This window comes from Salvelinus sp. IW2-2015, linkage group LG32 (assembly GCF_002910315.2).
Source record: "Salvelinus sp. IW2-2015 linkage group LG32, ASM291031v2, whole genome shotgun sequence".
NCBI lineage: Eukaryota > Metazoa > Chordata > Actinopteri > Salmoniformes > Salmonidae > Salvelinus > Salvelinus sp. IW2-2015.
This window is the reverse complement of record NC_036871.1, coordinates 28,820,799-28,834,721: the sequence shown is the minus strand read 5'-3', so window position 1 is coordinate 28,834,721 and position 13,923 is coordinate 28,820,799. Positions and strand designations below refer to the sequence as shown.

The 13,923-nt window shown below is 40.9% G+C and overlaps 1 protein-coding gene across 1 annotated transcript in view; it reads left to right on the top strand.

Moving 5' to 3' along the window:
- The first annotated feature begins 1,808 nt into the window (after positions 1 to 1,808).
- Positions 1,809 to 13,923, top strand: part of wnt3a (wingless-type MMTV integration site family, member 3A) — a 24,150-nt gene continuing 12,035 nt past the window's right edge. The window contains exons 1-2 of the mRNA XM_023976947.2: positions 1,809 to 2,234; positions 11,121 to 11,359. Coding sequence (XP_023832715.1) covers positions 2,140 to 2,234; positions 11,121 to 11,359 — 334 coding nt within the window. The 5' untranslated portion in view covers positions 1,809 to 2,139. The remainder of the gene's footprint in view (positions 2,235 to 11,120; positions 11,360 to 13,923) is intronic.

The following is a 13,923-nucleotide window of genomic DNA, read 5'->3' as shown; positions in this document are numbered from 1 at the left end:
TGTTTGGGCTAAATTGTAGATAGGCTATGTACAGGTGCAGTAATCTGTGAGCTGCTCTGGCAGCTGGTGCTTAAAGCTAGTGAGGGAGATAGGAATCACCTTCCTGTGAAGAAATTGGGACACCATTGCCTCATTAGAATGAACAGCAAAGCATTCTGTCAATCAAGTGGACAACTGTAGTGGATAAAGAAAGTTTAGCATGCATTCAAGAGCAATAATCAATAAGACGAATGTTTATGCAGCCCGTTCAAAGCAGTGTATGTCTGGAGGTCCTACTACAGTGACCTTCTCTTCCTTATACAAGTTGTTGATCTAGTTGGTCCCCCGTCTTTCTGCTGGGTGGACGTGTGCCCATCATGCGCCTTCTAAAAAGTAACTTGGTTCACAGGACGCTCAATGTCCACAAGATGGCAATACAATCAAATGTTTGACACAGAATTTCATGTAGCTATGACTCATACTTACGATGGTTAGGTCTTAAAATTAAGGGGCTTTTGAAATCATAACGAAATACTTTTATGAGTGAGTGAGGGGTGGAGTGAATTAATTCACGAATCACCTGATTGATGAATGCGATTGGGTATCACATTATAGTAACATACATAAGAACAATATTTATGAACAAGAATAAAGTATTTCATTGATTCACTAAAACATGTATTTTCTTATTGGGGTTTTAAAAATGTTAAAGTGTTTATTGGGAATAGAACATGTATAAAACGTTAAAGGGATTATAACCGCTGCAGGAAATATTTCATTTAAATGCGTGACATTGGATTTGAGTTTAATCCATTTGCTTGGCATCCTATCCAGTTGTAGCCTACTATCTTGGTTTCCCTTTCTTGTCAATTCAAAGCTTATTTCAGTGTGAATTCACAGTCCGTGCGATTATAGGTAAACGGTATTAAACAATCACCGCAAGAATATAGTTAAAACGAAGATATGCATCAGAGAGTGCATATCAATGGAAAGTGAGGACTAGTCCACTTCCTATTAGATCACCTATCAACAGCCACTTGACACTGAGAGAGGAAATACAACACCCTGCCATTTAAACTCGGCACAGCGCGGGACGGGCAACCCTATGGGATGCTCGCGTTGCAATGACAGGAAGTGGAGTGGAGCAGCCTATAGATAACCCATAAGCACCATGGACAGTTCATTGAAAAAGTCTGGTTTATCTCGCCAAAAGTTTTCTTTTTTTAAATCGTATTGTAATCTGTGTAAAGTGAACAATATTTGATTCCAGATGATATTTTACTCGTTTGCAGATGTTTTATGATGGTATTTGGACATTTGACATGAATTTCACTCTTGTATGCCTATAATTTTGTCATATAAATTAGACAAATGGCATCAATAATTAAGGCAATATGTGAAAGTGAATATAGCCTAGGCTATCTGAATGGGTATAATATAATAAGGACCATTATCAGGATCATGCAAATATGCTTTGGGCTACTTTAGAAGTACTGACATAACTACATCTGCAAGTTAAAGCTCCTTGTATTTACTACTCAGCTCATCACTTACAAAATAACTTTTCAGGGGAATGTAGATGCATCAATGAAGGCATACAGGGGACAAATGAAGGATTAGAAAACTGAATAGCGGGGCTCAAGCAATTCACACATATCTATTTCTGCATTTTAGCAGCTTCGAACCAGGGAGTGAAATCCGGACAGGTTGTTATAGCTACCCAATCCACGGGGGTTCGATGTCTATTTAAAAGACCTCGGACCCTCCCTCTTCTCCTTTAAACAACATTATATATCACACACAGCATGCCAATGCGACCATGTCTCAATGAGCACTAAAACACTATCTTCTTAAAATTAGCTCATTCTTGTGTTTGCTTTCAGCCTGACTGACTCAGGGATAGCGCGTTCGCAAGGGAACAGTATGACCAGAATTTCCCCTTTGGCAATACCTGCTGATTGGGTCCTAAAAGCAAGCTGCTTTTAACTTTTTATATTTGGCTCCCTTCTGCCATGACTAGTCGCAAAAGATTGTTTCTCTAGCCTATCATTATTTTTAGGACAAGGTGAGAAATATTGGTCAGCAGCACAGATTGTTTAGTTTTTTTTTCTAATTGAAAAACGGAGTGCGCGCGTATGAACGCGCGTGTATGTGGTGAAGATGTTTTGCGAAAGTTTTTTAAGGATGATATACCATGGATGTTTCCTGTTTCTTTGTGGGTTTACGCATGCCATACCAAGTTATCCTATCTGGTGGTAAGTTTTATCTTCACTCTACTTTTAACTGCAACATGTTCTGAAAAGTGATAGCGACCTATTATTTCATCAATATACTTTTTCGTTTATTGTTGCTTTCAGTTTGTTTGTTTGAAATAATAATATCAGCATGTGGTTTCCGATGCTGGGCGCCCCGGCAATTAAGTTGTATCCTAGGCTATCATACCGGTCTAATTGACCCTGTCAACGGACAGTGTATATCGACGTTAATTAACCAGCAGAGACAGAATCGTGAAGATGGGTTATAGAGCTCGTCAAGTGAAATTGTATAACAGCACGTGAGTCACTGAAGCTATTGATTTAAAAACGCATGCAGTGCGGAAACAAGAATAGCCTACTTACCCAGACTGGTTATGCTAAATAAAATTCAAAGAGATTTTTGTGTAAACTAGTTTCAGTTTGCTTTGACTACCCTAAAAAGAGGCCATGCTGCATTCTACTTGATAAGAGATCGCTGATGATAGATATTGATTAAAATAATAACGCGAAGGAAAGTAAGCTGAACGTGTTTTGTTGAACGATGATTTCAAATTATTATTATTTATTCATATTATTATTATTGTTGTTGAATATTACATGCTTTTATGAGAGGGGCGGTGCGAAACGGAAAGGTTATTAGTTTCATGATACTAATATTCAACAACAACAATAATAATAATAAATCATACAAATAATGTGGAATCATTTTAATCAAAGTTTAAACACAACATTTAAATGACCTAATAATATCAATGTTTTATTCGATATGTGTAATATAGATTTTATTGAATACACGAATTTCACGATTGAGAATATTGATTATTTCCCAAAGCTCAGGATTTAATTGAAATTGGCCTATCAGTTATGTCATCCAATGGAGTGGTGTAACCCTATACTACAATTATTTGTATAGCCTCAGATACTGATTATCATGGCTTCATCATTGAAATGAGCTTTCAATGATGCTTCATAAACTACAGCCTAACATATGTTGTTTTGTGGTACCCATAAGCAATTGTTATTTTATTAGTGTTATTTATTAGTCTTCTTAAAGGACTGGTGTTGATCATTTCCCAAACAGTCAAATCATTTTTCGCATGTGTTAAAGGCCTAAGGAGAATGAGGTGATCGCTTTAGGCCTTGAGTTGGGGGTCAGTTGAAAAAGGAATTAAACCCAATGGTCCATTCACAGACCAATGAAATGAGGATGTAAGGTTTTCAAACTGGAATTGCATTTTGATTGAAAATAATCCATAATTGACCGAATGTCTTATTTTAAAGGTAAGAGATGTCTGGTGTCATCTCATCACAAAATATTTACTGTTTTCTGCGTTATTGAGTAGGCTTATTGCATGCTATAAAAGTATCTTGATTGAAGGTGACATTTATAATGTAAGTAGGACTGCCTTAGGTCATTAGAGGAGCTTCAATTGATCATTAATTGATCTCTGTTGAAAAAACAACAACAAAAATAGATGCAAGAAAAGAGGGGGATTTGAGCCAACAACACTGGGTGAACTGGTTGAGTCAGCTGATCAAACTGAGAAAGAAACAATGATGGAAGAGTGCAATTGGAGAGGAATGAATTAGTGACAGTGGGTTGAAAAAGGATAGAAAATTGGATGAATGTGAATTCCATTTATTAATCTTTAGGATGGATTTCATAGAAAGGCTAGTGGAACCCTCTTGTTGAACAACTAACTCCTCTTCCCTTGAGAGGGGAGACATTTGTCAGATGCTGCAACCCAGAGGCATTATAGCCGGAGGATAGGGGAAGCTACAGTATAGACACAGTCCTAGATCAGAGATCCTCAGCCCCAAGAAATTCCCAACAGATTTACATTTCACCAATCACACACTGCATTCTTCCTCAAATCAATGTTTCCCCATGAAATATTAAAGATGCTGTGTCCCTGCACTTAATTCAGCTAATAGGTCTCCTATTAATCTAATTACACGCTCAGCTGGACAGATATCCAGCATAAACAGTGGTGGGCTCTAGTCCTAAATCAGCACTCCTGCTCTGAGACCCAGGGCTGAGAGACTGGCCAGGATCAGGATGGGTTCATTCTGAGGGGAGAAACCTAAAGGCTATGGTCTACTTCTGTGGTTCCCAAACCTCTCTTTCAGTACCCCCGCTAGCCGTTCCCCTATTTGGTCTAGACCAGTACTAGTACCCGATTCAGCTAGTGCTAATCATCAAGCCCTTGATATGTTGAAATAAGGTGGCCTAGTAGAATACCGTAGCTCAATTAAGTGGGAGTGTCTAGGGCTACTCAATGAGAGGTTTTGGAAACACTGGTCGACTACAATGCTGACAGAGGGTTGGTCCCCAAGTTCCTCCAGATGGGTTCCAGAATCAAAGTGACAGAGTTATAACTTATGTCAATGCAAAACAGTATGTTCTTGAGGTACAGCCCACAGTACACAATCATTCACTCTCTCTTTTTGGATCATAAAGGAGCTGTCTTTTTTGTTTCTTTTTTGTGGGGCCAAGATTGTATCAAAACACCAGATCCAGTCATGATGACTGACAAAGAAGATGGCAGGCAGGCTTCCAGTTGGTCACAGTAACCAGCCTCTGTCATCAACTTGTGTGTTTATGATTTGCTATTGGCGGGTGGGTCAGAGCACTGATTCAGTCTGGGCAAGAGTGCAACGACGGAAGCAAAACAGAGGCGAGCGTGTCCAAAGACACAATGAGGTCTCTCTGGGTTTATTGTATCACCCCTACCAATACAAACAAAGCTCAGCTGGAGCTGCAGCACCAGGCTATAAGGAGCTGAAGTGAAGTCACCATTGAACTCTGCATACTTTACGTAATATCGAGTTTTGATTGATTCTGGCTTCATGGAAACTAGATACTTCACTAAAGAGTGAGGTAAGAAGCTAAAATAGAAACTTGTGTTTCATGGTTCTACAATTCAATCCAATTTTAACACCATGCTGTTGAACAATAGGCATTTTTTAGATCCTCTCACCAAACGTGACTTTACTTAAGCAAATATCCTGTCAACCATCCAATAAATGACAGATAATATTATGATGAAAAGTAGCTTTGTGGAGGTATGTTGGTGGAAGCTGGTGCCTGAATACCTCTTGGAATTGGAATTGCCACCAGAGGTATTTCACCTTTAACTACACTCTTAGAAAAAAGGGTGCTATCTAGAACCTAAAAGGGTTCTTTGGCTGTCACCATAGGAGAACCCTTTGAAGAACCCTTTTTGGGTTCAATGTAGAACCCTTTACACAGAGGGTTCTACATGTAACCAAAAGGGTTCTACCTCCTATGGGGACAGCCAAAGAACCCTTTTGGAACCCTTTACTCTAAGAGTGTATACTGTACAGTGGCAGGCGGATCATGGTGGAGGATGTGGATCTAAACCAAGACAGGTTCATGTCTGTCTAACTCCCTGACCTGTCGTGGCTCAGCCTGACTGCACCCGCCACACACCCACCCCACACCACCTTAAAAGATAAATACCTGGAGGTGAAAGCTTGCCGCACATTCCTTTTCCCAAACATGCTCTCTTGATGTCAAAGTCGGTTCCAAAGCCCCGGGGCCTGCAAGAGTAAAGTGGTAATTCTACGGTACCCTGCTTGGGCTTGCTGAAATATGCATTAAACCTAGTCTGGATACACTTCAGTGAGAGGAGGACAGATCTATACTGACTGAGACTAGAATCAAACATGATATCTATTATTTTCTCTCTTGTGTGTATTTCTGATTCTAACATGCAGCTACTGTTTATAGAGATGATACAGGTCTGGTTTATATGAATCCTCAATGGTCTTGATTTTGTTTGAGTTTGTGTATCACCAACAGGGAGAAAAAAAGATTCTGCTCAGTGGCAAGTGGTAAGGAATGCGATATCAGACACATGATGCATTATTTACCTATGAGGAAATAAAAATTCCTTTTGTAATATGTTCACTTTAGATCTATGAATTACAAGGAGGAACCATTCACTAATAAATACAAACAGTTTGCATTCAACCTTAGACCACAAATTCCATATATCTGAAATGAAGTTGTACAGCATGTAAAATATGTATTTTTTAGCACTCAATAACACCATGTCCTTTATAGTCTACCTCTGTAACAAATCCATGAATCATATTCTGTTGAAGCATTGCCGCTTCTTCTCCTGCTTCCTTACAGGCGTAGAGGTGACCTGAATCACTCAGCCTGTATGGGACGTCTTGAGACTTATGACTATGTGTCCAGGCAGGTTCTGTCTATCTCTCTGTCTGTCTGTCTGGCCTGTATTGATCAAATAATATATTCTACAGCGTACACTCCCATACACTACTAGGTTTAGCCAGCTCATACATGGTCAAACATGAGTTTCGCATAAATGTGAATGAACAGGTCACACCTAAAAATGTACACTACCGGTCAAAATATTCACAACACCTACTCAAGGGTTTTTCTTAATTTTTTACTATTTTCTACATTGTAGAATAATAGTGAAGACATCAAAACTATGAAATAACACATATGGAATCATGAAGTAACCAAAAAAAATCAACAAATCTGAATATATTTAATATTTGAGATAAGCAAAGAGAAACGACAGTCCATCATTACTTTAAGACATGAAGGTCAGTCAGGAAAGGAAGACCCAGAGTTACCTCTGCTGCAGAGGATAAGTTCATTAGAGTTACCAGCCTCAGAAATTGCAGCCAAAATAAATGCTTCACCGAGATCAAGTAACAGACACATCTCAACATCAACTGTTCAGAGGAGACTGCATGAATCAGGCCTTCATGGTCGAAATGCTGCAAAGAAACCACTACTAAAGGACACCAATAAGAAGAGACTTGCTTAGGCCAAAAAACGCAAGAAATGGACATTAGACCAGTGGAAATCAGTCCTTTGGTCTGAGTCCAAGTTTTAGATTTTTGATTCTAACCGCCGTGTCTTTATGACTGTGAGGCACAGAGTAGATGAACAGATGATCTCCACATGTGTGGTTCACACCGTGAAGCATGGATGAGGAGATGTGATGGTGTGGGGGTGCTTTGCTGGTGACACTGTCAGTAATTTATTTAGAATTCAAGGCACACAACCAGTATGGCTACCACAGCATTCTGCAGCGATACGTCATCCCATCTGGTTTGGGCTTAGTGGGACTATCATTTGTTTTTCAACAGGACAATAACCCAACACACCTCCAGGCTGTGTAAGGGCTATTTTACCAAGAAGGCGAGTGAAGGAGTGCTGCATCAGGTGACTTGGCTTCTACAATCCCCAGACCTCAAACAAATTGAGATGGTTTGGGATGAGTCGTACCGCAGAGGGAAGGAAAAGCAGCCAACAAGTGCTCAGCATATGTAGGAACTCCTTCAAGACTGTTGGAAAAGCATTCCAGGTGAAGCTGGTTGAGAGAATGCCAAGAGTGTGCAAATCTGTCATCAAGGCAAATGGTGGCTATTTGAAGAATCTCAAATATAAAATAGATTTTGATTTGTTTAACACTTTTTTGGTTACTACATGATTCCATATGTGTTATTTTGTGGTGTTGATGTCTTAACTATTATTCTACAATGTAGAAAATAGTAAAAAATAAAGAAAAACCCTTGAATGAGTAGGTGTTCTAAAACTTTTGACCGGTAGTGTATATAACCACAATCAACAGGTTTGGGGAACTGCATAAAGCAATACAACAATAAGTGCAGCACAACGGTGAAATAAAACTACATACAGTAGCAGAGTGTCAGTGTAGCTAGCTAGTCAAACCGTTTGGAATCCTACCTTTGTTTGTTTTCTTACACCTGCTGACCTCACTCAACACCCACAGAAACATTCATGAGTTCTTCCTGGCAGAACAGAACGTCTACAGGTCAAATTAAAAGCTGTGCCATTTGTTTTCTCTTCTTCCCCCTTCTGTCTTCCCCCAGACAAGATCCTATCTGCTCACACTTGCAGAGGGAGTTGTACTTGTGTTGCTGGTTCGACTTGGCATGGTTCAGTCTTCCCATTTCTACTCTACACGTTATGTGTATTAGGGGCAAGTGTCTGAGGTGCATTGTGATGTGTACTCAGGTTTCTATTGTAAGAGGTGTGCTATGCTATGCTCTGCTCAGCACCTCAGGATGCGGATTGACAAGGGGCCAAAGAAAGGTCATTTTGTAATAGGAGTTTCCTTGTTTACTGATGCGCTTGCTTTCATTCATATTTATCACAGACAAAATGCAGGCCATGAGGATGTGATTTCCTCACAGACACCTTTAAAACCTGTTTCTCCCTGTCTTTCTTTTTGTATTTCTCATATATGATTAACCAGAGGTCTAGTCATGTCTAAGAGTCAAAGAAAATAATATGAGAAACCCTTTAAAGTGAGCATGACACATTGGTCCGCCATTTGCTCAGGGATATACTTTGGAAAGTACTAAATGGCTACACCTATTAGGTAACCCATTGAGGTATGTAGGCGAAAGACAAGAGGTGAAAGCAGACGCATGGGACTGAGTATAGGATTGAGACTGTTGATTTGCGATGCATATGTATGGTACACAAGGTCAGTGTGTTTCTCAGGGACGACCAGGACCTCTCAGTGTAGGATAATACGGTAAAAAAAATAAAAAAATAATTAGGGTGTAATTTAGAAGTGCCTGGGGGTGGAACTTTGTCTCTGTGCGGTTATCTTGTTCTTGTGATCACAGAGTGATTACTTCTTAAACATTGTTGCACAGGTCAACAGTTAGTGAGCTAATTGAGCTGCACAAGACCTGCCTGCTTCCACCTGCTCTCACTCTAGGGCTACTGTTGGAGAAGCAAAACAGTGGGTGGACATCGCTTCTATCTACTTGATCTTCTTTTTGTCCACCTCAAGTTATTTTGGATAAGTGTAAAACTCCCTTGTTCTACTGTTGGAGGTTGGAGCAGGTCGCTATGCAAACAAACACTGCACTGTCAGCCTCTGTCTTTATGGCCAGATCACTCAGACTTGGATCACCAGATTACTGTCATCAATAGCAGCCTTAGTGTGGACTGATGTTACTGCAGAAGGAGCTGTTGAATGGAGTGCCAAGAAGGCACTTGTTGCTACTATGCGGTAGTTACTTTGCCAATGACAATAGGAAGTCAGCTATTAAATCAAATGTTATGTTATGGCCGTTACATAATATGTTTATATTCATGGTGAATTGATTGATATAACAATCCCATTCATAGAATGAGGTTTGTCCAAACCCAGCACATCTATGAGCTGTATCTACCTGAGCTGACAAGTATGGATAGTAATTGAAATGGAATTAACCCCAACTCACCCACTCTAGTACGGTGGAAGAGGATGAATGAAAATAAATGGAACATGGTGGCTAGATCAAAACAGAGTGATGGGATGAGAGGAGCAGAGCAGAGAAACAGTGAGTGAGGAGTGAAGGAAACATACTGTATGTAACAAGCTTCATGTGGAAGTGTCATGAGAGTGGTCTGAGTATATGTTCTTAATATACTGTAATAATACATGGGTACAGTAGGATATCAACTAAGCAGCCATATTGTGGTATGGATAATGGAACTGTGTCCTAAACAATGCCCGCCTTGGGGACAATAACGTTTATATGCTGCTGTTAGAATATAGCAGCCATAAATTAATCTAATTTCATGGCCACTGTACAAAACAGTGGAAATACAAACTGACTGGTGCCTTACTGCCTTCTTTAGATCAAACAATTACAGCATGCTGCTTGAAAAGTCTTCTACAAAAGTACTAGGATGACATAACACGAGATGACACAGCAGTGGACTAGTTGTCACGGTTCGATAGTTATGAGCGATGTAAATACCTCAATTGAGACACACACAAAAACACAGCAAGAAAGATATAATCAGAGAACAATCAAGTTTGCACTTGTTGCAACCCAGAATCCCCATCCTCAAAGGGAGGGGACGATGAGGACGGATGGATATATAATTAATACATACCTCTGAAGTCCCAGTGTACATTTGCACTCTCATTACCCTAAGCCAAGGGTAAAAAAAGGTTGTGGTTCTCTGTAATAACAAGGTGCCGTTTCAAAGTTCTCAACCTAGAGGTCTATGAACCACTTGGGGTTCACTGGGGACTTTCATCTTTCCCCGTGGCCCTGCTTTGTTACCTCTGGAGTATAGGATTGAGACTGTTTTAAATCCACACAAAGGCCAGGTGGTTACAGAGGGGATAGATGCAGGGATAAGGCATGGATGCTTAATGGTAGCATCATATACACCAACCTGGTCTCAGAGCATTTCATATTATTCTGTACGTTAACTCCGTAACACTCCATTTAGTATTATATGTTTCGTTTCATATGGTATGTATTAATTTGTGGATGTTTATCAACCATCTCGTATGATATGTTACGAAATACAATTCGTATTATATGTTACAAATTTGCGAAACATACAATATGTTACGAATTTGCCAAACGTATTATATGTAACGAATTCTAGGTAGGTGGCTAGCTGGCGAGTTAAGCTTAGAGTTAAGGTTAGGGTTAAGCTTAGGAATAAGGTTAAAGAGTTAAAGTTAGGGTTATGGGAAGGATTAGCTAAAAGTGTTAAGGTTAGGGTTAGCTAACATGCTAAGTAGTTGCAAAATCGCTAAAAAGTAGTAAGTAGTTGAAAAGTTTCTAATTAGCTAAAATGCTAAAGTTGTCCATGATGAGATTCGAACTAGATGCTAGATTTTCGCATTATACGCCCACACATCCATGGGTTTACATTTTGTATGTTACATCTAGTCTATGAGACCATGCTGGATACACACGCACGTGCAAACGCACACGCACACACACTGCACATACACACTGCATACACCCGCAAACAGAGATAGCGAGAGAAACACACACTCAGTATATCATGGCACTAACCAGCCTCCTGTCTCCCCCATGCAGGTCCCTAGCGGTGGGCCACCAGTACTCGTCCCTGGGCTCCCAGCCCATCCTGTGTGGCTCCATCCCTGGCTTGGTGCCCAAACAGCTGCGATTCTGCCGAAACTACGTGGAGATCATGCCCAGTGTGGCCGAGGGGGTGAAGATCGGCATCCAGGAGTGCCAGCACCAATTCAGGGGCCGCCGCTGGAACTGTACCACCATCAACGACAAGGCCATCTTTGGACCAGTGCTTGACAAAGGTAACATACCGTAATACCCCTTAAGACAACGCAGGTTACACTCATGAAACAGTGCAAGCTAGCTTTCTTTGGACCAGGGCTGGACAAATGTAACAACATATCTTGAGAGGAAAAGGCACTGTAATAAAACAGTGCAGCCTTGCCCAATGGTATTTTTCCTACTGAGTGGGCTACTCATCTCCAGAACAGGAAGGCTGTGGGTGACAGGCCTACAATCTACATTTAATAACACTTAACTGTGAGAATCATGTCTAAAACCAGTTGAATTGTTGAGGGACTTGGCTACATTGGAAATAACTTTATTTGTGCTGTACAGCACAGGTGGCAACCAAATTGCATGAACTGCATGACTTGAATACCTGAAGTGAGTGTTTTCCCCATAGCTACCTGTTCCCATGTTCTTGGAAGAATACTAGTGTACTATAATAATTTCCTTGTCTGTCAATGTTGGTTATGCTTGGCATGTCAAATGACAAACGATAGCTAACCTTGTCTCAACTGAACCTCTATCACTCACTTTACTCAAGGCTACCACCTGTGTTGATATTCAGAGAGTTTAAGAGCATTATGTTGTTAGTTGTTGTAATCATGTAGTTAAACAAGCAAGAAAAGTTTTTACTCCATTCTGCCTCAGTCAGTGTGTGTGTGTGTGTGTGTGTGTGTGTGTGTGTGTGTGTGTGTGTGTGTGTGTGTGTGTGTGTGTGTTGTGTGTGTGTGTGTGTGGTCGTGGGTGTTGTGTGTGTGGTGTGTGTGTGGTGTGTGTGTGTGTGTGTGTGTATCATATGCACTAAAACTCCTTGTTCAAATAGACTTGAAGAGTCCCTTTCAGCTATGGAGATGTAAACAGATGAAATGATGTGTGTATACACTTTGGGTGGAGAAACGCTTGTCTTTTGTTGGTTTCTCTAGAAGGGAAATCCCTTTAAGCCACCCGCGCCCCCCCCTTCCAATGTGAGGAAGTGTATAATAAGGATAAAGACAGATAACTTACGTTAAATTCAAAATTCTATTTGATATGAAGTTAACCAACGAATAACACATATGTTACAAAAAAAAATTGTAGCTGTATCATTCAGCTGGTATATCATTCAGCTAGTGTTTTTTTCTGTCTCCACATGTTTGCACCGTGACCCCAGGATTGTTGCCAGTAGTCAGGGATAGAGAGATGAGGTGAGAGGAGCATGGAGGGGTGATGGAAAGGAGAGAGGGAAGGAGGAAAAAGAGGGAGGGGGTCTAAATCTGTCAACTGGGTCTGGAAAAGACTGATGTTTACTATAGTGGGATGTGGGGTTAGTTGGGGCAATTGCTTTTAATAAACTCTTGAGCCAGTTGTTCCATTGATAGAGAAGGCTTGAGCTCAAGTAGGTGGGTAATGATAGGGGTTCACAGTCCCTGGCCCCATTGTGGTGTAAATACCTCCACATCTCCCCATGGCTTCTCTCCCTCCTTGTCTAAATTGCAGGGCCACTGGGTGGAAAGGGGAGGCGGGGAGGCAGGCGGCCGGGCCAGGCTACTCTTGGGCTTTGGGCTGGGGGGGGCTTTGTAAATCATTTTGATTGGATTAAGGTCAGTGAAGCCCTTAATAACGTGAGAGGTCAAAGTGGTTGGATTAAGTGTCTTTGTCAGGGTCCGGGGAGAGTGACTGGCGGGGGCTCAGGGCCTTTTGATAGGGGAGAAGTTTCTCATTTCATTTGCTTTGATTGATGCTTGTATTTGTCTGTGGATTCTGGGCCATTGTCCCCCGGCACGGCCAGTGTCTGTTCTGTTTGTCAGCCGTGCAGATGGATGTGTGTTTGTTTCCTCCTCAGGCCTTTTTAGTGGGAGAAAAGCTGAAAGGAACAGTAGGCCTCAAAAGCTTTGCACCTATCTGTTACAGTAGTTAGCCTACTATTGCCAATACCTTGTCCTAACCAGCTCATTGGCAGACGTCTCCATGAACATCTAACAAGCAAAGATGAGTAAAGATCAGGGCTCAAGTTTGTTCCTTCAGATACCTAACCTACTGTATACGCCATCACTAGGTAGGAAAAGGATGAATGAAGGCAAATATGTGTGATATATAATGGACTTGACAGAGGATAAAGTTATTTAAATATGCACACAGGTTATAGAATGCCTTGAAACATTAAGTGGAAAACATGTTCGGATTTTGAAACATTTTGTTGCAGGTTCTGGCAACAACCTGTTGTACTGATCATACCCTCTCACTCACACTATCTCTCTTTTTATTCAGTACACATCAAGCAAACAGTATCATGCAGATGTTGTGTTATGCAAGCTTTCTACGTAGTATTTACATCTACAAAGTTTTTGCATCTACAAGGTTTATCCATGATTTGTTTACTTGAATACATGTGGAACTGTCCGTATCCGATAAGCATGACAGAGAATATGGGAAGCCAGTGATCCTCCTGATATCTCTCTCTCTCTCTCTCTCTCTCTCTCTCTCTCTCTCTCTCTCTCTCTCTCTCTCTCTCTCTCTCTCTCTCGTCTCTCTCTTCTCGTGATCTCTCTCTTATCTTTCTGCTCACTCTGCGCGCTCCTCTGTCCTCCTCTCTGTCTCG